The sequence below is a fragment of the Microcaecilia unicolor genome, chromosome 7 (genome assembly GCF_901765095.1).
Source record: "Microcaecilia unicolor chromosome 7, aMicUni1.1, whole genome shotgun sequence".
Lineage (NCBI taxonomy): Eukaryota > Metazoa > Chordata > Amphibia > Gymnophiona > Siphonopidae > Microcaecilia > Microcaecilia unicolor.
In genome coordinates, this window is record NC_044037.1 from 99616974 (window position 1) to 99643266 (window position 26293).

Below are 26293 nucleotides of genomic sequence, written 5' to 3' on the forward strand. Positions count from 1 at the left end.
TTCACTGAATTAGGCACTTTAACTGCTGCCAAGCTTTGTTAGTTGAGAAACCTTTCACTGGATCAACATAAGGATTATTCAAAGGTAGTGTACATGAGCTTTCAAGAGGTTAAAGCTCCCTTTCTTCTGTGGTAAACAAACAAAAAAAAGATTTCACCTCTGTCCTAAACTTCACCTTCTCATAAGGAAGTCATATGGCTCCATGTCACATTGGGTTATCTAAACCAGTCCCCCAGCTAGCTTACAGTCTAGACCAGTGGCTCCCAAACTTGATCCTGGAGGCAACCTAGCCAATCAGATTTTCAAGGATATCCACAATGAATATTTATGAGATAGATTTGCATGAGGTGGAGGCACTGCATGCAAATCTCTCTCATGAATATTCATTGTGGATATCCTGAAAAACCTGACTGGCTGGGTTGCGTCCAGGATCAGGTTTGGGAACCACTGACATAGGCACATACATCTAGGCTAGAGCTTCCCAAGTTTTTATCCAGCACATAGGAACTAGCTCAGTGGGTGCTGAGCACCCCTCCTCCCATATTGAGCAAGCTCTTTCATTGTGTCCAGAGAGTAATAATTTGTATCATGTTTCGCACCTATGATCCAGTATGATCCCATTCTAAATCTATATCCCCAGCTAACTTACAACCTAGATACATGCATTTAAGCCACAAACTTTACTCCAAATGTTGTTCTCAATAGGGATGTACATCTGTTTGAATGATATGGGCATTAGGAAATGTATTTCTATCCTAAAATGACAGGATTAAATGTCTGGATTTTTTAAATTGTTGTTGTTAAATTACAGTATTGATAATAGCCAACAGTCATAAGCTAGTCTTAAACCACTGGCATTTGAGTTCAAGGACACTTGTCTTCCAGGAAGAGCTATCCTACCTCTTAGGATTTTATCAGTAGTCAACCTATTTCTAGCTCCATCTTGTGCTTATCGTAATCTTAGTTCCTGTTTCCTAATTTGCCCAACAGGGACCAGCTGGGTATTTCTGCCTCTTAAATGTACTTCTTGGAGCTACGGTGAAATTAAGACTTTCCTTGAGTAAGCCTACTTTTTCTCTTGTTCTTGTCTAGTATACAAGCCTTAGGTATCCCTGCAGAGATGCTAAGTTATCCAGGTCTAGGCCCTTTGAATTTACATCCCAAAGCAATGTGGGATTTGTAGTGTTTATATTTATGTTTATTCACAACATTTGATATATTGCCAGAATTTGGACTAGCCAAGTTTCGGCAATATAATAAAACTCAAGAAGACAGCAGAAAAGAACTCCAAATAAAACAGGAACACATAGCAATCATATAAAATAAAATAAAGTAAAAAAAACTAAGCATTAATGAAAAAAGGAGGGGTGGGTGGGAAGAAAAACAGAGGGTGCTTGGGAGAGCCAATTTTGCTCTATCAATGGGGTAGCACTGATTTCTGCTCATGGGGTGGTCAGAAATTCAGGACTGTCCCAAAATCTCCAGCCTGGAACTGGGGTACTTGGCATCTGTCCCTGCCTAGTAGGTGTCAACAACTTGTCTAGGGTAAACCGGCCTAAATAAAAGAACGTCTAAATGACCTGAGTCACTTAAATAAAAAAAGCTGATAGAAGAACTTGGTTAAATTTGAGTACCAATATAGCAACAAATGATGTACTCTTCCTTTTAAATCATACCAAATGTATATCTCTTTAGACGAACACCTGTTGAAAAGGTAACAAAAATGGAAGGAAAAAGCCTCAATAAAGCCCAAGGTGTTACATCATCGGCATACAAAACCTTCCTTATTTTGCCATTATTACATTTTATTTAATGTTGCACAAATACGTCAAATGCTTCAAAATGCTGTAGTTATCAAAAATCCTTAAACAGGACTACTTATCTTAACAGTTTCTCTATCTGCTTCAAGAGGACCTGTAAAGAGTCATCTCAATCAATAAAATTATTTCTTCAAGTCCCACAGTGACAGTCGACGGGATTTTCACGGCACAATCATGCTGCTCTCAAATACTCTCTTTGAGAGCAGCATGATTGCGCTATGTTAATCCCAGATGACTATATCCTGAAGCAGCCTTGTGAAATGCTGACCATAAAGGAGATGGGATGACTTCCCTATGAGGAATGGCTAAGGTGGCTAGGGCTCTTCAGCTTGGCAAAGAGACAGCTGAGGGGAGGAAACATGATAAAAGTCTATAAAATACTGAGTGGCGTGGACCAGGTAGATGTGAATCGCTTGTTTACTCTTTTGAAAAGTAAAAGAACTAAAATTTACTGAGTAGTAAATTTAAAGGAAACCATAGAAAATATTTCTTCACTCATCGTGTAATTAAGCTCTGGAATTCATTGCCAGAGAATGTGATAAAAGCAGTTAGCTTAGCAAGGTTTAGAAAAGATTTGGATAATTTCCTAAAAGAAAAGTCCATAAGCCAATATTAAGATGTGCGGTGTTAGACTTAGGAGTAATGTCAGAAAATTCTTTTTCATGGAGAGAGTGGTTGATGCCTGGAATGCCCTCCCAAGGGAGGTGGTGAAGAAAAGAACTGTGGCGGAATTCAAGGTGGCATGGGATGAACACAGGGAATCTCTAATTAGTAAATGAATGGTATAAAAAGCTAAACTTAAAGGGTTGCTTAGGTGTTTGCTTGTCAAGTGGTGCTTAGATGGCAACTCTGGCTGTATCAACTAAGGCCGGTGCTGGGCTGGCTTGTACAGTCTGAGTCCCAAATATACCAATCCAGCTTCAAGAGAAATTTCAGTAATTTGGAACATGAGTACATTGCCAGGTATGATCAAGTATACAATATCACGATCATTGTGATTTAATCTTGAATTGAGAATGAATAAGACTGTTGAATTGAGAATGAGAATGTTGAATTGAGAATGAATGAGATGGTTGGGCAGACTGGATGAACCATTCAGGTCTTTATCTGCCATCACTTACTATGTTACTATGACTTGGGAAAATCCACTGCTTTTTTCTAGGGTAAGCAGCATAAAATTTGTTTTACTGTTCTGAGATCTTGGCTGGTACTTGTAACTTGGATTGGCCACTGTTGGAAACAGAATGTTGGGCTTGATGTACCTTTGGTCTGTCCCAGTATGGCAACGCCATAAGTGCCAGTGGGTCAGCTGTGTGGTAAGTGATGCACTGCCTAATGCTGGTGCCGGGAGAGGGGGTGTCCATGGCGGTCAAACTTCCCTTTTCTGGGGACTGGTTCTGGGTGTCTGCACCTGGAAAACATAAAATAGATCATAAAGAATCAATTCTTAAGACACACACTACAAAAGAAAGTTATAGCTACAGAGTAAAAGAAAGTAAGATAATTTGGTCAATACTTATCTATTGTTCCACAGTGGTATTGCTGTACCTGTTAAAGAAATTTAAGCTGCTGAAAATTGTTCTACATGAGAGATCATGTGTTGCTCTGAGTGCAGACATGTCTTAACCCAGCTCTCAGTGCGTAGGACTCCTTCCACCTCCAGCTCCATCCTTCATAATTTCTTGAATTTGGTCTCATATTAATCATCTTTGACATTCTTTAATTCATGGACAAATACTTGGCGAAACAAAGTTCTCAAATGGCTGGGAAATCACAAAGAAAAGTACCCGAGAAGGGTAAGGTAGGAGATGACAAGATGGCCAACATGCCTGGGACTGTGGTGACCCAGTTTACCACTGCGGCCCTTTCTGATCTAACTTCGGTAGTAATAGCTGCTTTAGAGCTGAAATTCTTTTACCTATCCACTCAGCTGTTCTCCTAGATCGCTCATGTGAAAGTCTTTTGCTCAGATATCACTTCCAGGACCACGGAGCTTGAGACGTGTCTCCGTTGCCAAAGATGCAGTGCAAGATACGCGAGAGCAGCTCAGTGCGCTGTCCCATTTCACACAAAAGTATGTCGATAAGTTTGAAGATCTGGAAAACAGATCGCTGTGAGGTAACCTCTGTTTTTTGGGGTTTCCTGAAACAATAGTAGAGGTGCAGCTTCTTCACACTTTAGAATCCTGGCTACAGCAGGAGTTTCCAATTGTGGCAGGCCATAATATCATTCAATTGGATAACATGGACAGACGTGGCACACTACAACTCAGAGACCGACGGCCCAGAATTATAATAGCGAAGTTCCACAGGTCTCAACAAAGAATGGCTAACATTCACCGATCCTGGATCCCTAACGAACCTAGAACTATCAAATAAAGCACAGCTACATGACGATCACCGATCATGGACCTCCTAACAACCTCTAGAACTTCCAGACATCAGACTGATAATATTCACGAACTATAATGCCATACTCCCATAGTATTCACCCAATGCCCTACTTATAATATTGTAACTTTTGTTCCAATAACGATGTAAACCTCAATGAACCCTAAACAGGGGATATTAGCTGTATATAAGACCTAAATTGAATTGAATTGAAAGTTTCAAACTGAAGAGAAACGGAGAGGAACATCATGTTCCTATATTCACAAAAATAATACAATCATCCTGCCTGAGCATGAGTGGTATGGATAGGCCAGGCTGGCCTGGAAGAGATATGGCTGTGACATAGACTGGCTGAAGGGGGGGGGGGGGGGGGGGGGAGGAAGGAAGGAGGAGAAAGGTGAGGTGAAGTATATTGATGGGTATGAGGTTCGGTTCGGTAGGAAGAGAGACTGGTGGGATGTTCAGTGCTTCCCTAGCTCTTCTTTTAGCCACCAGTCCTTCCAGTGTATGCACTACCGCTGTGCTGTACATCTAAATATGGCCTGGCCAGCTGTGCCCATGACCCTACCACACTTTGTTTTCCTTTTTACAGACATGGTAATGTGTGCTGAGTTGAGCACTCCCAATCATTTTGAAAAGTTGGCTCCTATGGCTCCAACCCAGCACCCTCATATATCTCCTCTCCCCCCATCTCCTTTCCCTGCATTTCCACTTTCCTCCTTGCCTGAGAGCCCTTTTTTTTTCTATCTGCTTGTACCCCCTTTTACTCCTTCACTTATTCCTTGCCCTGAATTCCCTCTCTCTCCTCAAACACACCATGTACTGAATGTCCTTCTTACTTTTCCCTCACCACTTGCATCTCGAATATTGCGTTCAATTCTGGTCACTGCATCTCAAAAAATATATTGGAATTAGAAAAGGTACAGAGAAGAGTGACGAAAATGATAAAGGGGATGGGACGACTTCCCTATGAGGAAAGGCTGAAGCAGAAGGCTCATCAACTTGGAGAAAAGACGGCTGAGGGATGATAGAGGTCTATAAAATAATGAGTGGTGTGGAACAGGTAGACGTGAATCATTTGTTTACTCTTTACAAAAATACCAGGACTAGGGGGCATGCGATGAAGCTATAAAGTAGTCAATTTAAAACGAATCGGAGAAATATTTCTTCAATCAACATGTAATTAAACTCTGGAATTCATTGCCAGAGAATGTGGTAAAGGTTGTTAGCTTAGCGGGGTGTAAAAAAGGTTTCGACAGCTTCCTAATGGAAAAGTCCATAGACCATTATTTAAAATGGTTTTGGGGAAAATCCATTGCTTATTTCTGGGATAAGCAGCATAAAATGTATCGTACTTTTTTGGTTCTTGCCAGGTATTTGTGACCTGGATTTGCCACTACTGGAAACAGGATGCTGGGCTTGATGGACCTTTGGTCTGTCCCAGTATGGCAATACTTCTGTACTTATGTACATTCCCTATTTTCTTTCACTCCTTATCTAGCAGCATTCATTCTTTCTTTCCCATCCACCCCTTGCTCAATAGCTTCCCTATCTCTTATTAGGTTTCTTTACAACTAGCCAAAACTAACATCTGTGAAATATAGCTTTCACTGAATTAGGCATTTTTAACTGCTGCCAAGCCCTATGGGTTGAGAGACCTTTCACTGGATCAACATAAGGATTATTCAAAGATAGTGCAAATGAGCTTTCAAGAGGTTAAAGATCCCTTTCTTTTATAGTAAACAAAAAATGTCACTTAATACTCACCTCCTTATAAGGAAGCCACATGGCTCCATGTCACAATGGGCTAAGTAAGCCAGTCCCCCAGTTAGCTTACAGTTTAGAACTGTGGCTCCCAAACCTGATCCTGGACTCCAGGACCTGGAGGCACCCCAGCCAGTCAAGTTTTCAGGATATCCGCAATGAATACTCATGAGATAGATTTGCATGAGATGGAGGCAGTGTATGCAAATCTCTCGCATGAATATTCATTGCAGATATCCTGAAAAACCTGACTGGCTGGGTTGCCTCCAGGACCAGGATTGGGAACCAATACTGGACCTAGGCACATACATAGGAGCCAACTTTTCAAAATGATTGGGGGTGCTGAATTTTTTTTTTTAACAGGTGGTGCATTCCCCCACCCTCTCCCTGCCCCCTCCTCCAAGTTCCAGGCCCCCTCCTCCGAGTTCCAGGCCCTCTCTCCTCCGAGTGCCAGTCCCAACCCCAGCCTGACCTCTTCTCCCACAACAGTCCTCCGCCGGTCCATCCTCGCCTTCCTGCATGCCGCCCAGAATTTTAAAACTCATCTTACCTCGGAGTCCTGGCGGCAGCAGTGAAAGGCGAGCAGGCTCGGTGCTTCAGCCTTCCCTTCTCTCTCAGCTCTGGTCACGCCCTTGCGGAAACAGAAAATGAGAGCGGGACCAGAGCTGAGAGAGAAGGGAAGGCTGAAGCTCTGAGCCTGCTCGCCTTTCACTGCTGCCGCCGGGACCCCGAGGTAAGATGAGTTTTAAAATTCTGGGCAGCACGCAGGAAGGCAAGGATGGACCGGCAGAGAACTGAGGGAGAAGAGGGTGGGCACTTCCAACTTCCGGCGGGTGCAGAGCCTCCTAGGGTTTCTGGAACCCTCCTGCAGCCTATTAGTCGGCGTCCCTACCCATCCAGGGGTGGGATCACTATGGCACCGCCCCTACAGTAGTCACACCCCTTTTACCAGCCATGGCATCATTGAAAATATTACACCAGTATAGAAGAAAAATAACTTGCTTTTGTTTTCATTATAAATAATTTCTGTAAGCTGTTACAGCTCCATTATACTCTAAATGACACAAACCAAATTAGCATATGAGAACAGACAGTCTTGCCAACTCTGAAAAACAATGTGTTAGCAAAATCTCAGAATCTAACAAACAGATCCCTATTCAGACACTTGGCCTTGCAGTCACACATGCAGAACAGAGATAGCCCCTCTTCAAATTCTTCAAATATTAACCTGAAATACTAAGAAGTTAGACCCTGCATGCAGCACAATACCAGACAAACAGAAAGAAACACATTGCTATACATTGCAAAATAAGACAGCAGATGTAAATTCTCAAAGTGGACATATTACAAACACTAAAATGAAAATAAAATGATTTTTTTCTACCTTTGTTGTCTGGTGACTTTGTTTTTCTGATCATGCTGGCCCAGTATCTGATTCGGCTGCTATCTGTCCTCTTAACTCCGTTTCCAGGGCTTCCTTTCCATTTAATTCTTTACTTTCCTCCTTTCTTCTTCATTACTTGCTCTATATACATATGTAAAAGCTGGATCCTCCTCTCTCCCCTGCCCTCCTCCATCCATCCATATCCAGCAATTCTCCTCTCTCCACTGCCCACCTCCATCCATCCATATCAAGCAATTTCTCCTCTCTCCCTGGGCCCTGCCCTCCCATCCATGTCCATCCATGCTCCTCTGTCCCCTGCCTACCTCCATCCATCAATATCAAGTAATTTCTCCTCTCTCTGTAGGCCCTGTCCTCCCATCCATGTCCATCCATGCTCCTCTGTCCCCTGCCCACCTCCATCCATCCATCCATCTCAAGCAATTCTCCTCCCTCCCCTCCCTGTACAGCAATTTCTCCGCTCTCCCTGCCTGGGCCCTGCCCTGCCCTCCCCTCCCCTTCCATCCCATCCCATCCAGATTCATCAATCAAAGCTTCTCTCCCCCCTGTCCTGCCGCTCCCATGTCCACCTGCCCTACCCGCCCGTCTTCTCTAATCTTTTAAATTTACCTCCGTTGCAGCAGCTGAGCCTGCGCAGCGTCAGTGAAAGCACTGCCCCCTAGCCTTCCCTTCACTTCGCTCGTTTGTTCCCTCTCAGTGTCCCGCCCTCGCGGAAATGATGTCAGAAGAAGGCAGGACACTGAGGGAACGAACGAGCGAAGGGAAGGCTAGCGGGCAGTGCTTTCACTGACGCTGCGTAGCTGCTGCGACAATGGAGGGGTAAGCAGCACCCCCCCCCCCTGCCTGGGCAGGCGAAAACATTGGGGGTGCTCAAACACCCACAGCACCCACGGAGTCGGCGCCTATGGGCACATACATCTATGCCAGAGCTTCCCAAGCTTTTATCCAGCACATAGGAACCAGCTCAGTCAAAGTGGGTGCTAAGCACTCCACCCCCCCCCCCCCACACCCATATTAAGGAAGCTCTTTCATGTGGATAAAGGCGAGCCGGTTGATATTGTGTATCTAGATTTTCAAAAGGTGTTTGACAAAGTACCTCATGAAAGACTCCAGAGGAAATTGGAGAGTCATGGGGTAGGAGGTAGTGTCCTTTCGTGGATTAAAAACTGGTTAAAGGATAGAAAACAGAGAGTAGGGTTAAATGGTCAGTATTCTCAATGGAGAAGGGTAGATAATGGGGTTCCTCAGGGGTCTGTGCTGGGACCGCTGCTTTTTAACATATTTATAAATGATTTAGAGATGGGAGTAACTAGTGAGGTAATTAAATTTGCTGACAACACAAAGTTATTCAAAGTTGTTAAATCGCGAGAGGATTGTGAAAATTACAAGAGGACCTTACGAGACTGGGAGGGGCATAATCGAACGGGGCGCCCAAGTTTTCATGAGGGCATCCTCTCAGGACGGCCCTGTGAAGGGGTGGGGAAACCCGTATTATCGAAACAAGATGGGCATCCATCTTTCGTTTCGATAATATGGCCGGGGATGTCCAAATCTCAACATTTAGGTCGACCTTAGAGATGGTCGTCCTAAATGTTGAGATGGTCAACCTTAGAGATGGTCGTCCCTGGTTTTCGGCCATAATGGAAACCGAGGACGCCCATCTCAAAAACAACCAAATCCAAGTCCTTGGGTCATGGGAGGAGCCAGAATTCGTAGTGCACTGGTCCCCCTGACATGCCAGGACACCAACCGGGCACCCTAGGGGGCACTGCAGTGGACTTCACAAATTGCTCTCAGGTGCATAGCTCCCTTACCTTGGGTGCTGAGCCCCCCCCAAAAAACCCCAAAACCCACCCCCCACAACTGTACACCACTACCATAGCCCTAAGGGTGGGGTTTTGGAGGGCTCACATTTACCACCACAAGTGTAACAGGTAGGGGGGGATGGGTCTGGGTCCGCCTTGCTGAAGTGCACTGCACCCACTAAAACTGCTCCAGAGACCTGCATACTGCTTTCAGGGAGCTGGGTATGACATTTAAGGCTGGCATAGAGGCTGGGGAAAATTTTTTTTAACGTTTTCTTTAGTGTGAGAGGGGGTTGGTGACCACTGGGGGAGTAAGGGGAGGTCATCCCCGATTCCCTCCGGTGGTCATCTGGTCATTTCAGGCACCTTTTCACGGCTTGGTTACAAGAAAAAATGGACCAAGTAAAGTCGGCCAAGTGTTCATCAGGGACGCCCTTCTTTTATCCATTATCGGCTGAGGACGCCCATCTCTTAATCACACCCCAGCCCCACCTTCGTTACGGTGCCGACATGCCCCCATGAACTTTGGTTGTCCCCACAATGGGAAGCAGTTGAGGACACCCAAAATCGGCTTTTGATTATGCCGATTTGGGCGACCCTGAGAGAAGGACGCCCATCTCCCGATTTGTGTCGGAAGATGGGCGCCCTTCTCTTTCGAAAATAAGCCTGTGGGCATCCAAATGGCAGATGAAGTTTAATGTGAGCAAGTGCAAAGTGATGCATGTGGGTAAGAGGAACCCGAACTATAGCTATATAATGCAAGGTTCCATGTTAGGAGTCACCGACCAAGAAAGGGATCTCAGCGTCGTTGTTGATGATACGTTGAAATCCTCTCCTCAGTGTGCTGTGGCGGCTAAGAAAGCAAATAGAATGCTAGGTATTATTAGGAAAGGAATGGAAAACAAAAGTGAGAACATTATAATGCCTTTGTATCGGTCCATGGTGCGACCGCACCTCGAATATTATGTTCAATTCTGGTCGTTGCATCTCAAAAAAGATATAGTGGAATTAGAAAAGGTACAGAGAAGGGCGACAAGAATGATAAAGGGGATGGGAAGATTTTCCTATGAGGAAAGGAAGAAGACGGCTAAGGGGAGATATGATAGACATCTATATAATAATGAGTGGAATGGGTATACGTGAATCGCTTGTTTACTCTTTCCAAAAATGCTAGGACTAGGAGGCATGCGATGAAGCTACAAAGTAGTAAATTTAAAACGAATCGGAGAAAATGTTTCTTCAATCAACGTGCAATTAAACTCTGGAATTCGTTGACAGGGAATGTGGTAAATGTGGTTAGTTTAGCAGGCTTTAAAAAAGGTTTGAACGGCTTCCTAAAAGACCATTATTAAAATGACTTGGGGGAAATCCACTGCTTATTTCTGGGATAAGCAGCATAAAATGTATTGAACGTTTTTGGGATCTTGCCTGGTATTTGTGACCTGGACTGGGCACTGTTGGAAACAGGATGCTGGGCTTGATGGACCTTTGGTCTGTGCCAATGTGGCAATACTTATGTACTTAAGAGTTCCTTCAAAGTCACTGTTTCAAGAAAGGAAATAAAAATAATAATTTTATTGGTTACTCATCGATAACACCCTCTGAGCTCTAAGCTATAAACCCTGACAACTTTCAGGAGTTCTTCAGAAGAAGATAGCATCAGAGGCTGAAGGTAGTACACTGTTGCATTTTGCTTTCTGCAGCTGTTTAAGGATCAGGTAAAAATCCCACAAATCTTCCAGAACACCTGCATGCATGATTTTTTTCAGTAACACTTTTTCCTGTACCATAAATTGCACTCTTTGAAATGTTGAGCTACAGATGCCTATTTTAAATAGGTGCAAACAGACTGACTTGCAGGCTTTTGTCCTTTTCTTGCACCAAAATGAAACCTTGACTGCTGTTTTTTATTGACACGCTATTTCTCATTAGTGGAGCAGTGATCCTATTTGTACTGGAGTCAGCTTGACTTTTTCCAGAATGTGATACCTTTTAATCAGACAGCCATGAGATGAGATGGGATGGAATTGGCAGGACAGGGTTATAAACTGGCCTTTTTCTCAAATTGCTGACTGCAGGGGAAATAAGGTGCAATTAGAGTCAGCTTTAATTGCTGGAGTAGGTAAAACTATCTGGTTCTTTGGCAGTGGTGTGCTGGAGCAGGCTCTCACAGGCTCGCAAGAGCCAGTTGTTAAGTTTTTAAGAATTTTGGGAGCCGGTTGTTAAAGTAGGGCCCTCCATGGCTACTTTAACAACTGGCTCCCAAAATGTGGGCTTGGGCCCCCTGCTGAATTTGACTTTGCTGGTGGGGATGCTGAGCCCTGCCAGCCAAGTAAATAGACTGCTGCTGCTCCCCGCTCCTTGTTTCCAGCTTTGAGCAGCAGGCTGGGATTTCTCGAGCATATGTGAGAAGTTCCAGCATGCTGTTCAGAGGAAGACGTTGGGAGTGGTGGCAGTCCATTTATTGGCTGCCAGCAAAGGTATGCCTAGCGTGCTTGCACGAAGGGAGGGAGGAGAGAGAGACAAGTGTTGCTACCCCCTCCCCCGGCCACCCCTGGCCCTTCCAACTGCAGAGCTGGCTACGTCTGGAGAAAGAGCCTGTTGTTAAAAATTTACCAGCACACCCCTGTTCTTTGGGGATCTCTGGACAAGTGAATTTCAGAGAGTCAGGTCCTGAAATTGGGGATGCTTGTGCCTATAGAAAGACTCTATGGGGGAAGAGAACCAGATTGTTAATTCTAAGAGTTTGCAGCAGGGCAGTAACAATTGATAAACACAGTTTGTACAAATACTGTGCTGAATTTTGGGAGCTGGTCAGGGCATAGGGGATGATTTACTTTCCGTGAATCATTATAAAATTGCTCCGAAGGGACCGTGGTCTGGAAAGCCCACATATGTCTGTGAATTGTCAGGGATTATAACTCTTATTTCACGTCAGGAGCTTTATCTGAACTATTATTATTAGACATAAATGGGCATCTGTGTGAAATGACAAAGACGTGCCCTGTTTTCTAGATACACATAGGTGCTTCTGTGCTTTTATAAAATAGTTTTTCCAAACTTTTCCCAGCAGCACACAAATTTTCATACCCAAGTATACACCTGCTCCGATTGTGTACAAGTGTGCATGTATTCAATGTGTGCACATGAGTATTTATAAATAAGAAATCTCAAAGAGCTCAAAATCATTCAGATTTAAAGAGCTAACCAGATCAAAAAGATCTTCTCTCCATCATCAGCAAAAAAACCTTCCCAATAATAGTGTATTTTTGTAAATCTTTTTAATCTCATTTTTATTATTATTGTATCCATCAAAAAAATCTGAGAACAACTCTGTGATATGCTAGGCTTAACTATTTCAAACTTTCAAAAACAAAGCATTGAATATCAGTGCAAAGGTAGAGCACTTGTCTTTATAAGGCACTTCTTTAAGTGGCCATTGTCGGCCTGGGGGACGAGGAGAGAAGAAATTGTTCTTTCTCGCCCCCAGGCCGACGATGGCCAACATTTCGCTCTGCTGCTTCAGGGTCCCGTTTGGCAGGGCTTCTCTTTCAGAAAGTGGAGACCGAATAACTGTTTCCGCTTGCGAGAAGAGAAACAACGAGGATCCCAGGGAAGCCTTGCAAATGTGCAGACACTTCCCCTTTCACTCACCTCGGACACATTGAAACAAGTGAGGCACCAAACTTGTTTCGATGTGTCCGAGATAAAAAAGAAGACCATGATGCACTGTATCAAAGGCAGCTGTTATATCTAACATAACCATCAAGCAGTTAGGTCCTCTATCAAAGGCTGCTCTAACACTATCACAGACTGAGAGCGAAAAGTCTCAGTAGAAAATTTAAGGCAAAACCAAATTAAAAGTCATCCAAAATATGGTGCTCTTCAAGAAAGTCTTGCAGCTGATATAACAATAATTTTTCAAAAAAATTTGCCAAAATTTGAATTGAAGAAAACAGGACAATAGTTTCCTACCTTGGATTTATCAAGCTGCTCATTTTTAAAAGAAAGGCCTCACTATAGTTCTTTTAAAGATGTCTGGATAAATTCCTTCGATAAACTATTTGTTCACTAAGGAGTCCTTTTACTAAGCCGTGCTAAAAAGTGGCAGTAAAGGGGCAGTAAATGCTCCCACACTGGTCCAATGCTAATCGTGTAGCAAACGGTAATGTGCCCGCACTTCTTGATTAGCATGGCACGCCTACTTTCCACCTCAGACATATCTCCCATGCCCTTTTACCGTGCAGTAGGCCTGTGAATTGCTTGTTTACTCTTTTAAAAAGTACAAGGACTAGGGGGCACATAATGAAGCTACTAGATAGTTAATGTAAAACAAATCAGAGAAAATATTTCTACATTTCACATATAATTAAGCTCTGGAATTCATTGCCAGCAAATGTGGTAACAGCAGTTAGTGTAGCAAGCTTTAAAAATAGGTTTGGACAAGTTTTTAAGAGAACAATCCATAAGCCATTATTAAAGTTGACCCAGGGATAAGCAGCATGAAATCTATTTTATTCCTTAACGATCCTGCCAGACACTTCTGACCTGAATTGACCACTGTTAGAAACAGGATACTGAGCTTAGTGGACCTTTGGTCTGGCCTAGTATGGAGATGCTTATATATTTATGTACTTAGATACTTTCTTACAGTCTCCTATTTGCCGAGCATAATTAGCATGCATCCATGCACAATATTAATACTGTAGGAATCGCCAACTACTGGTGGAATATATCAACAATTTTCTAGGGTGATGTTTCTGGTTATATATATTTGACTTAGGGGTCCTTTCACTAAACTCGGTAAAAAGTGGCTTGTGGTAGTATAGGGCACATGCAGAAATATGCCTTTTTAAAATTTTTTGCCAAAAATGGATGTGCGGCAAAATCAAAATTGCCGCACATCCATTTTGGGTGTCTGATCTTACTGCCAGCCATAGACCTAGTGGTAAGGAATCTGCGCGGTAAGGACCTACGTGCATCAGATGCCACTTGGCACATGTCCGAAAATAAAAACTATTTTTCAGACACGAGTAGCGGACGCATGCCAAAATTGAAATTACCGCATGAGGCACGCAGTAGTCGGGTGGTAAGTCCATTTTGGCATGCGTAGAGCCTACAGCAGCTTAGTACAAGGGGCCCTAAAATAAGTAAGTGCCTACATCTAGTCTTGCATCCACTGCTCTCCATATGAACAGGAGCAGAATAAGTCAGTCCTGGTTTTACCCCATTGTGTAATTTATTCTTGTGTGTTTCAAAGATGTTATAAAATAAGGTTCTGGTTTCTAATTAGTATAATGATGATATACTCACTGATGGATCTCTGTAAGGATGTTATGCTGATAAGGCGATAATGGATGGGAATAGACATAATACCCTAATTTGCCAAAAGTTGAGCACGGTTAGGATGTGCTCTGCTGGAAGCCATGTTCAAAAACTACCAGGAAGTTTTCATCTTTTCTTCCAAATTTCTCTCTTTTTTGTCCTTTCTGATTTGTCTTTATTCTCCTATGTTTTACACTGTGATGTCTCTATTTCCTTTTCAGGAGCCTCTCTTGTCTTCTGTCCTCTCCTCCCTCTTCTTTCTGATTCTGTGTCTCCCATTCCCCTCTTCACTTTCATCTTGTGTATCCTTTCTCTTGCCTGTCTCTTTTTTTCCAACATTCTCTAAATGTAATTGCCTTTACGCTGTTTAATCCTGTTTAATCCTGTACTCCTGAATCTGATTTCAGAAGTGAAGCTCAGTACGATGAAGACCAGCTCTCCTGCCTTCCTTTTCCTTGTCTTGGGTAAGTAGTTGCTTCCACTAGAGCAGAAACAATGAGGTTAATTAAAAATGTATATTTACAGTAACATTACCTAAGAAAGGGACTTAGCAGTCCTGATGACTTGTATCTTTAAACATTCATTAGCTTAAAAAGTGCAGAGATTGTTGACTGCAGAGGAAAAATGAGCAGGCATTATGTACGATTACCCACTCCTAAATAAAATGACATAAAACAAAATCAAATGAGGAAAACATGAGTAGCATGGATCATGCAATTCTTTCCAAACCATTTGCATGAGTATGTTTCTTCACTGTAATCTTTGTTCAAGGCTTTCTACCTGACATGTCACCTCCCTAGCACATGTTTGAAGGGAGTGGTCTAGTAGTTAGAGTAGTGAACTGAGAACAAGGGAGGCTGGGCAAATCACTTTCATCCCAATTTCCTTTGGTGAAATTACAGGTATGCTGCCCCATTTTACCCAGGCCCTAGAAGTAGGAATTGAGACATGCAGGTCAGTGTGTCTCAAGTTTCAGCATTTACTTTAGAACAGAATCTGCTGACATAGACTCTGCTCTAAAATACAGGACAAATGGACATTGAGGTGCCAGGTGTATGCAGCACAAACATCCATTTTAGAAAAAAAAACATGTGTAATATTGACAGGTTGGAAGCCAACACATAATAAGTTGTGTTGTAAAATGGCAATATAACTAGTTGTGTGCTTGAACATAATCGGTTAACTTTATCCCAACACTCTCACAGTATCCAGATTCCCTTGCCAGTCTGGCATTTTGGGGGGGAGGGGGGGTTAGAAAAAAACACTGGGCGATTAAGGGGGGAGAACCCCCCCCCCCCCCCAGTCCCTCTAGTGGAGTATTGCTCAGTAACAGCTGTTTATCAAATCCTAAACATGCTTGTCATTGGCGTATTCAGACCTATATTATTGGGTGAGCCGACAGTTTAAATGGGTATACATTCCAAAACTGCCCCCCCTCTTTGTCCTGCATTTCTCTCCCTCTCCTCCTCACTTGGATTTCCAGGCTCTATTCTTTCTTGGTTTTCTTCTTATCTCTCCCATTACACTTTTAGTGTGTGCTCTGGTGGATCCTCCTCCACTTCTATCCCACTATCAGCTAGTGTACATCAGGGCTGTGTCTAGGGACCTCTTCTTTTCTCCATCTATACTTCTTCCCTTGGTGCTCTGATCTCCCTCCCATAGTTTTCAATATCACCTTTATGCTGATGACACCCAGATCTACCTCTCCATAACATAAATTTCAGCAGAAATCCAGGCACAAGTCTCAGCCTACCTGTCTGACATCGCTGCCTGGATGTCTCACCACCATCTGAAACTAAACATGGCCAAGACTGAGCTTCTTATCTTCCCCCATTATATATCTGTATGGATAATACTCTCATCCTCCCTGTCTCATCATTTTGTAACCTTGGGGTAATCTTTGACTCCTATCTTGCTCTTTCTCTCTCTTTCTCTGTACGTATCTAATAGACTGCTAAAACCTGTCAATTCTTTTCTATAACATTACCAAAATTTGTCCCATCCATTCTGAGCACACTACCAAAACCCTTATCCACACTCTTATCACCTCTCGCTTAGACTACTGCAACTTGCTTCTCACGGGTCTCCTACTAAGCCATCTCTCAGACACTCTCTTCAATCTGTTCAAAATTCTGCTTCACGACTTATATTCCTCCAGTGCCGCTATGCTCATATGAGCCCTCTCCTCAAGTCACTTCATTGGCTCCCTATCCGTTTCAGCAAATGGTTCAAACTCCTTTTATTGACTTACAAGTGTATTCACTCTGCAGCTCCTCAATACCTCTCCACTCTTATCTCTCCCTACACTCCTCATTAGGAACTCCTTTCATCGAGTAAATCTCTCTTATCTGTATCCTTCTCCTCCACTGCCAACTCCAGACTCCATTCCTTTTATCTTGCTGTATCATATGCCTGGAATAGACTTCCTGAATCAGTATGTCAAGCTCCATCTCTGGTCATGTTCAAATCTAGACTAAAAACCCACCTTTTTGAGGCTGCTTTTAATTCCTAACTCCTAGTTGTTCAGTACCCATGTCTGTCTTATCATTCCCACCTTAAGTAATTCCCTTTTTCTTATTTGTCCTGTTTGTCTGTCTTGATTAGCGTGTAAGTTCTGTTGTACAGGGGCTGTCTCTTACATGTTCAGTGTACAGTGCTGTGTATGACTTTTAGCGCAATAGAAATGATAAGTAGTTGTAGTAATAAAAAAATAACATGGGTAGAATCTAATTTCCAAGCTGGTCCGCCTCTAAGGGTGATGTGATGCCTACTTGCAACACCCCTGAAGAACAAGAATTATCAGAAGGGAGAGGAGTTCATCCAAAGTCACTAAGCAAAGCTCTGACTGGAGAAAATACCTGTGAACTTAAAGGACCAGGAATGCCCATCAAGACGTATATCCACTGGGCCAGATGCAAAACAGTACCAGATTCAGATTTGGCCTTCCATTTCCCCAAGGAGATAGATCAAAAACTTGAATAGAGATTAGTCAATTACTCCACCAGTGCTCCAGTGGTTGTATGGGCCTGCAACCATGCACTGCAACAATGCTGGCCTCAAGGACCCTTGTTGATGTCATTGCAGGGTGTCTGCAACAATTCCCAGTGGTCCTGGCACTTACACCACAGCTGCAGGAACAGGAACACTGCTGGTAACTACCTCTTTTCCACTTGCTTGGCAACACTGGTTTCTTGTATGCCCTTCAAGGACCCTTGGTGATGTCACAGTAGGGCATCTGCGGCAATGCCCGATGTTCATGGCACTCACACCACACCTCCAAGAACAGGAACATCGCCAATAACCACCTCTTCCCCCTTCCTTGTTCCTTTTGCCCTTAATTCTACTCCACTGGCCCTTACCCCCCCCCCCCCCATTGCAGGCCCCACTATGTTTTCCAGTAATCTTATCTCTATGGATCTTGATTCATTAGCCTTAGGAGCAGGGCTTTTTTTGAGGGGGTACTTGGGGTACTGAGTACCGGCACCTTTTCCATTGTCTGCTCAAATTGACCCATGGACCCCAAGTTTTAATGAAAGAGCTCAGGCTTTACACATCAATTCTGCCTTGTCATAGATTCTGTGACTGGTTGCAGGGGGCCTGGCTATTGTGGGTTGGGTCCCTCAGTGATCACCCAACCCCTGAAGGGTGACCTGGCATTTGAGTACCGGCACCTTTTTTGCTAGAAAAAATGCACTGCTTAGGAGTTTCCAACCTTTTTCTCCTGGCCATCTGTGAATTATGTTCCTGGGTGTCAGATTCACTCCACAAATCAAATATTGTTGCAAATTTTGGGAGATGTTTGATAACCACCAGGTTAGGGTCCTGCTTAGTGGAACACCTGCCCATTAGATGTATTTATTTATTTTTATTTGTTACATTTGTATCCCACATTTTCCCACCTATTTGCAGGCTCAATGTGGCTTACATAGCGCTAGAGAGGTGTTTACAAGCTCCGGGTTAAACAAATATAAGTACATAAGTAATGCCACACTGGGAAAAGACCAAGGGTCCATCGAACCCAGCATCCTGTCCACGATACCGGCCAATCCAGACCAAGGGCACCTGGCGAGCTTCCCAAATGTACAAACATTCTATACATGTTATTCCTGTGGTAGATGTTGTGGTAGAATAAAGATGGCACTGCCACATTATGGGATCGTTCAACGGAAGAATTGTGTTATGTCCATTACGTTCTTTATTGATGTTGTGTATGTAGAGATGTTTTCTGATATTGCTACTTTTTGGAAGAAATGTAAGGTGTGGCTATTTGAACTTGCTTTTAGATAATGATTTTAGGGAATATTGCTATGCTTACTGCTTTGATTGCTGTATTTTATGAAACTGTTATAAACCATCTTGTAGCCTTCAGGGACAGGAGGTATATAAGATTGAGCAATAAAGAAATATATCAGTTTTGCAGATGACACAAGAATATTTAAAATGGTTACAACATAATTAAATTGTGAGGAACTGTACAAGGACTTTGCCAGACTGCAGAAGTGGCGATCAAAATGGCAGATGAGATTTAATGTGGACAAGTGTAAAATGATGCATCTAGGGAAAAACAATTCTAATTCTACTTATATGACTGCTAGGTTCAGTATTAGGAGTCACCACCCAGTAGAAGGATCTCAGAGTTACTATGGACAGTACACTGAAATTCTGAACTCAGTGTGAGGTAATAATCAAGAATAAAACAAAAAGTTAGGAGTTATTTGGAAAATGGAGAAAAGTATGGAGAATATCATAACTCCTCTGTATAGATTGCTGGTGTGACCGCATTTTGAATGCTGAGTGCATTTCTGATCGCCCTATCTGAAAAAGGATATAGCACAATGGGAAATGGTACAGGCAACAACATTCTGATGAAGAAAGGCTAAACACATTAAAATTAAATTTTTATTTTGCTCACTCCTGTTGTGCTATCATTATCCATACATTCAACTTTAATATAATACTCTGATGGCTTTTGTCTTTTCAGCACTGCCTCTGCTGTTGATGTCAGGAATGCCACCATTAGAAGCAGGTAAGGAGATGTGGAGGGCCATAATCGAACGGGGATGACCATATCTAAGGGCGCCCATCTCTAAGGACGTCCTGGCAAATTGGCGGGGAAACCCGTATTATTGAAACAAGATGGTCATCCATCTTTCGTTTCGATAATACAGCCGGGGACGCCCAAATCTCAACATTTAGGTCGACCTAAGAGATGGTCATCCCCGGTTTTCGGTGATAATGGAAACCGAGGACGTCCATCTCAAAAACGACCCAATCCAAGCCATTTGGTCGTGGGAGGAGCCAGCATTCGTAGTGCACTGGTCCCCCTCACATGCCAGGACACCACACCGGGCACCCTAGGGGGCACTGCAGTGGACTTCAGAAATTGCTCCCAGGTGCATAGCTCCCTTACCTTCAGTGCTGAACCCCCCAACCCCCCCCCAAAACCACTCCCTGCAACTGTACATCACTACCATAGCCCTAAGGGGTGAAGGGAGGCACCTACATGTGGGTACAGTGGGTTTCTGGTGGGTTTTGAAGGACTCACATTTACCAGCACAAGTGTAACAGGTAGGGGGGATGGGCCTGGGTCTGCCTGCCTGAAGTGCACTGCACCCACTAAAACTGCTCAAGAGACCTGCATACTGCTGTCATGGAGCTGGTATGACATTTGAGGCTGGCGTAGAGGCTGGCAAAAAAATGTTAAACATTCATTTTAGGGTGGGAGGGGGTTGGTGACCACTGGGGGAGTCAGGGGAGGTCATCCCTAATTCCCTCTGGTGGTCATCTGGTCAGTTTGGGCACCTTTTTGAGGCTTGGTCGTGAAAAAAATATGGACCAAGTAAAGTCGACCAAATGCTCGTCAGGGACGCCCTTCATTTTTCCATTGTCAGCCGAGGACGCCCATCTCTTAATCATGCCCCAGTCCCGCCTTCGCTACGGTGCCAACACGCCCCCGTGAACTTTGGTCGTCCCCATGACAGGAAGCAGTTGAGGACGGCCAAAATCGGCTTTCGATTATCTGATTTGGGTGACCCTGAGAGAAGGACGCCCATCTCCCGATTTGTGTCGGAAGATGGGTGCCCTTCTCTTTCGAAAATGCCCCTGCTAGGGTCTCTTTACTAACTTGTGGTAAAGTTTTGCAGTTATTGTACAGTGATTGCAAGAATTAACTTGCAGTTTAGAGCACTTCCAATAGTTTTCCATTCTTTATGCAGACGAAGGAAAGGAATGATCTGGTAAGACATAATTTCACCTTCCTTGTCATCTGGGGTGGTACCATCTCCCACTAGGTGGGAGAAAACAAAGTCCCCACTAAGTGATGACTCTGTTGATGTCTGAGCGGGCTCTGGACAGAACGTCCAGCCGATAATGCTTCACAAAATGGTGAAGTCGATTGGAAACTGGTTGACCAACAAGCAGCAGAGGGTGGTGATAAATGGAATTCACTCAGAGGAAAGCAAGGTGGAGTGCCTTAGGATTCAGCATTCAGTCTGATTCTGTCTAATATATTTGTGAAAGAAATTGCTGAAGGGTTAGAAGGAAATGTTTGCCTTTTTGTGGATGACACAAAGATAGGTAATAGAGTGGATATCCCAAAGGGAGTAGAAACCATGTGAAAAGATCTCCAAAAATTAGAAGAATGGTCAAAAGTCTGGCAGTTAAAATTTAATGCAACAAAGTGCAGAGTGATGTATTTGGGGTGCAGAAATCCAAAGGAGATGTACAAGATAGGAGGAGAAAGACTGATCAGTTCATCTCAGGAAAGGGACCTTGGGGTGATGGTGTCTGAGGATCTCAAAGTGATGAAATAATGCTACAAGGTGGTGGCTATGGCCAGAAGGATGCTAGTCTGCATAGAGAGGGGTATAACCAGCAGAAGAAAGGAGGTGTTGATACCCCTGTACAAGTCATTGGTGAGCCCACACGAAGTATTGTGTTCAATTTTGGAGGCTGCATTTTGCTAAGGACATAAAAAGATTTGAAGTGAATCAGAGAAAAGTGATGAAAATGGTATTGGGTTTGTGCCACAAGACATATGAAGAGAGACTTGATAACCTGAAGATATACACCTTCAAGGAAAGATGAGAAAGGGACAATATGATACAGACATTCAAATATTTGAAAGGTATTAATTTACAAACAAACCTTTTCCAGAGGAGGGAAGGTGGTAGAAATAGAGGATATGAGTTTAGATTCCAAGGGGGCCAACTCAGGAATAACGTCAGGAAGTACTTTTTAACAGAGAGGGTGGTAGATGCCTGTAATGCCCTCACGTAGGAGGTGGTGGTGGCGATGAAAGCAGTACTAGAATGTAAAAATGTGTGGAATAAACATATCCTGTCTGGAAGGCATGGAACCAAACAAGCTTAGTGGTGAATAGATGGCAACACCGGTAATTGAGAAGCAAAGCCAGTGCTGGGCAGACTTCTACAATCTGTGTTCTGATCATGGCTGGTCAGATTCAGCTTCATTAGTTGGAGAACAAGGCCAGTGCCAGGCAGACATCTCCGGTTTGTGCCCTAATCGTGGCTGGGCAGATAGGCCAGTGCCGGGTAGACTTCTATGCCTATGGCCCGATTGTGGCTGGAGAGATTTGGGTGGGCCGGAGTGGGCTTCGATGACAGGTTCAGTAGCTGGAGAATAAGGCTAGTGTCAGGCAGACTTCTGTGTCCTGAAAATGGCAAGGACTAATCAAAATCAAATATTCATATGTAGTATCAAATCATACCTTATGCTATGAGTTTATCTTGTTGGGCAGACTGGATGGATCATACACATCTTTATCTGTCGTCATATACTATCTTACTGTGTTGTACAACACAGAGAAAAAAATGTGATTGTAGAAAGATGACTATCTTTTCCTTCAGTAGCATCTCCATTACCTTTCCCACCGTCAAGGTAACGCTCACTGGTGTGTAGTTTCACACCTCTTCTCTGTTTCCACCTTTATGAAGAGAGACCACACTGGCTTTTCTCTATAAGTGACAGAGAAGAGGTGAGAAACTACAGACCAGTGAGTGTTCTTTCAGTGGTGGGAAAGGTAATGGAGATATTATTAAAGGAAAGCATAATCAGCTTTCTACAATCCAGTGGGTTACAAGATCTGATACAACGTGGCTTTATCAAATGCAAATTGTGTCAAATGTCATAGCAGCATAGTAAATGACAGCAGATAAAGACTTTCACAGTCCATCCAGTCTACTCAACAAAGTGCCCAGAGCCTCACTGGCAACATTTTACTTGCTATCAGCCTGAGGGTGTCTTCTCCTCCTCCTCTGAATTACACTCTTTACATATGACATAAATGAGAGATATAAAGTATGCATACTTGTTCTTGATTTGTCCTTGTTATTTTCGGGTCACAAACCATGGAAGTTTGCCCAGTACTGGCCTTACTTTTCAATTGCTAGGGTGGCTATTGAAGCCCACTGTAACCCATCCAGATCCAATTTCTTTGACTGGGTCACAAAAGTTGTGGATTAAAGGCATGCCCTGAATGTAGTATATATAGATTTCAGCAAAATCTTTGATATTATTCCTCACAGGATGCTCATAAATTATCCGAGCAGCTTGAAGATAGCACTCTAGGTGGTAAGCTGAATATAATCCGGTGTCTGGACAAATGCCAGCGGCTGCTCATGATCCAGATATTCAATGCCAGTGCCGAGATTAAGCCCAGCAATGATTATTAAGATCTAATTCAGCCCACAGCTGTCAGAGGCTTTAAACCTGCTGACTGCTAAGGGCTGAATATTGGCCCCTTATGTTCCATCTATTTCATCAAAAGACAACATAATGTGTCTTTATAAAATTACCATGAGGAGAGCAGGTGTAAATATCCGCTTGTATATGCCAGTAAGAATTAATGCAAATATGTGTATTTTTAAAAATATGTGCATAAGAGCTAATCTTGTACCTGATCTGCCCCTGGGAATGGCTACAGGTATATCATTTTAAATTAGTACTCTGTGCTTGCCTGTACACATGTATACATCAGGTAAAATTTTAACTGCCTATTTTAGAGTGTAAAAATCTGCTCTACATGTTTAAGCCCCTCATAAAACTATCCCCAGAATGTTTGGAGAGACAGTGGAAATAAGGAAACAATGGCTGTGCTATACAATGTGCTACAACTGATAAGGTACAAAAATAAAGGTTAACAAACACAAATCACAGGGCTCCTTTTTCCAAGTGGCGGTAAAATGGGCCCTGCGGTGGTGTAGGCGTGCAGATTTGTCACATGCTGAGGCCACCTTTTACCACCACCAGTAAAAGGTGTTTTTCCTTAAAGGGGCAGTAAATGAATATATGGTAATTTAAAAATTGCTGCATGACTATTTACTGCTGGAATGGTGAGTGCTCTGGCAGTAACCAGGAACCGCTGGACATGCCCCCAGTGCTAGGAAATTTTTAAATAGTTAATAGTTTATATATATTTATTATACCACAATTAGCTAACTGGCAGATCATAGCTGTGCACAATTCTAAAACAAAGCAAAGACAGAAAAGAACTCCAATGTTTACTATGTATGTTACTATGTATGTTTATAGGAAAGATACAAATCATTCAACCATGGTAGAAAAGGTAAGTATAGAGGCAAAAGGGAACACGGAAAGGAAAATAAGGGGCAAAGGAGAAACTACAGGACCAATGGGGAGAGACGGAAGAGTCTTCATGTAGTGTCAAACACTTGACAGAACAGCCAGGTTTTTAGAACAGCCTTGAAACACCGTAAACAGCGCATGCTGGAAGCCGGAAGTACCTCCAGGTAGTAAAAGGGCCCCATAATGAACTAACTTTATACATTTTAAGCCCAAATAGGTTGTCTAGATCAGAAAAGAGATGTCCAAACCAGGCTATTCACAATTTGCATTGCATTTTACAAAAGACTCACTGAATTTTGTGAAATACATATAAGGTCACAGGAAAGGTACATGTATTTGGCAGCACATCCAGCAGGAACAGCCATTTTACAAAAGCCACGTTCAGAAAAAGAGCATCACTCAGGACCTTGTGTATATAAGTGGCAAACTTCGCTATATACACATGTAAGTCTTAGATTTTCCAAATCTTCATCTCCAGGAAGAGCCAATGAAAGATCCAAGCTCCAAAACTCAATTGTTTATGTTTTTCAGCCCAATGGAAGTTGGAAAGAATTATACAAAGGGGGTTGAGCAATGTTTGTCCACCTGTCTGGGGGGAAAATAACTATTGAAAATTTAATGGAATTGGATAACATTTGGCATTCCGGAAAAAAAGCAGTGAAGACACATACTTTGTTAGAAAATGTGCCAAATCAGACCAGGGATTTCAAAGAGACAAGCCACTCCCTCCCTCCCCCCCAAAAAAAAATTTATGGGAGAGAAGCAGTTCCAGCTTCTCCAGTACAGAAACTTAGATAGTGAAAAACAGCAGTTAGGGAATTGATCCTTTCAAATTACCTCTCCCTGTTCTCTACTCTCCCAACCCCCAAACTGCCCCCACTCTCTAACACTACCCACCAGCATTTTGACATTTCTTCTCTCTCCATGTCCACCATTCATCCATAAATGCCAGTAGGCAATTTCTCTTGAGAAATAGAAAATTCACACCCTTCAAATCTGTGTGTTCTGGATGAACATATGTATAAATAGCACCTTTTCTAAAAGTAGTGATTTTTAAACATGTAAAGCTTTTACAATCATCTCCTTCTTGAGTAGCTTTCTGGAGTTAACATTCCTTTTCTCAGATCAGGTAAAGAAACTTCCACTGGTGTTCTGCTAATGCTCTAACTTTCTCCAGGTTCATGTACCATTCCTGTTTAAAGTAGCTTTGAATTTAAGCATTCCCTTTAATTTTCTCTTGGTCTTCTCTTTTTCAGTTCCAAGTTGTCCACCAAACATGCGTTATGACTCATGTGGCAAGGACTGCCCCGAAACCTGTGACAGCAGTACAAATTCACCAAGAGTGTGCGACATGATGTGTGTGGTGGGCTGCGTCTGCAAAGAGGGTTATGTGCGGAAATGTCATAAAGATGACGTGTGTGTACCTAAGAGCGAGTGTTACACCAAAACTTGTCCAATCAAAAGCCGTTGCAAACCTTGCACAGCCCCTCCAGGCGCAGCATGTCCAGATGTGTGTATACCTCCCGATGAGATAATGGCAGCCTGAAAGTGATCTGGGTCCCGGGGCCCCTGCTGCTGCTGCTACCTCCACGTTTGTTTTCAGCATCTCCCCTTCACACTACAGCTCTCTGGGCCTTCCTTGAGAAGCCCTGGTGGTCTAGTGACCTCTTTGGAGGCAGGAAATAACCCCACTCTTTCCTGCCTGCCGTCGCTGCTCTATCCGGCACCTCTGCTTCTTCTTAGTGGCTTCCGAGACTTCCTGTGTCAGTCTCGCGGGTCTCAGCAGTCATTTTGAAGATGAAGCAGTACCAGAAAGAGTAGTGGTAGCTAGATGCTACTAGACCACCAGGGCCCTTCAAAGTATAATATATACCTTAAATATTCATGACTGCTTATTTCTAGGATAAGCGGCATAAAATGTATTGTACTGTTTTGGGATCTTGCCAGGTATTTGTAACCTGGATTGGCCACTGTTGGAAACAGGATGCTGGGCTTGATAGACCTTCAGTCTGTCCCAGTATGGCAATACTTATGTTCTTAGGCTATTCAGAAACAGTTTGGGGCCTTGAGGACTGAAATGGAGAATCACTATCTTACAGTGATAGAAAATTCCTCCTATTAACTGGCTTAGTAAATCAGCCTGATTTGCAGCCCTCAAGGCTAGCCACAATGAATATGCAT

General features: G+C 43.2%; 1 protein-coding gene across 1 annotated transcript; it reads left to right on the top strand.

Moving 5' to 3' along the window:
* The first annotated feature begins 10829 nt into the window (after positions 1-10829).
* On the top strand, positions 10830-25658 carry LOC115475057 (venom serine protease inhibitor-like). The gene is made up of 4 exons (XM_030210795.1): positions 10830-10899; positions 14914-14970; positions 19488-19532; positions 25369-25658. The coding sequence occupies exons 2-4, from the start codon at positions 14931-14933 to the stop codon at positions 25656-25658; spliced, it is 375 nt and encodes a 124-aa protein (XP_030066655.1). The 5' UTR covers positions 10830-10899; positions 14914-14930.
* The last annotated feature ends 635 nt before the right edge of the window (positions 25659-26293 follow it).

Coding starts and splice junctions, on each gene's coding strand:
- LOC115475057 (XM_030210795.1), top strand. CDS start 14,931: ATGAAGACCAGCTCTCCTGCCTTCCTTTTCCTTGTCTTGG. Junction 14,971..19,487: donor CTTCCTTTTCCTTGTCTTGG/GTAAGTAGTTGC, acceptor TTGTCTTTTCAG/CACTGCCTCTGCTGTTGATG. Junction 19,533..25,368: donor AATGCCACCATTAGAAGCAG/GTAAGGAGATGT, acceptor TCTCTTTTTCAG/TTCCAAGTTGTCCACCAAAC.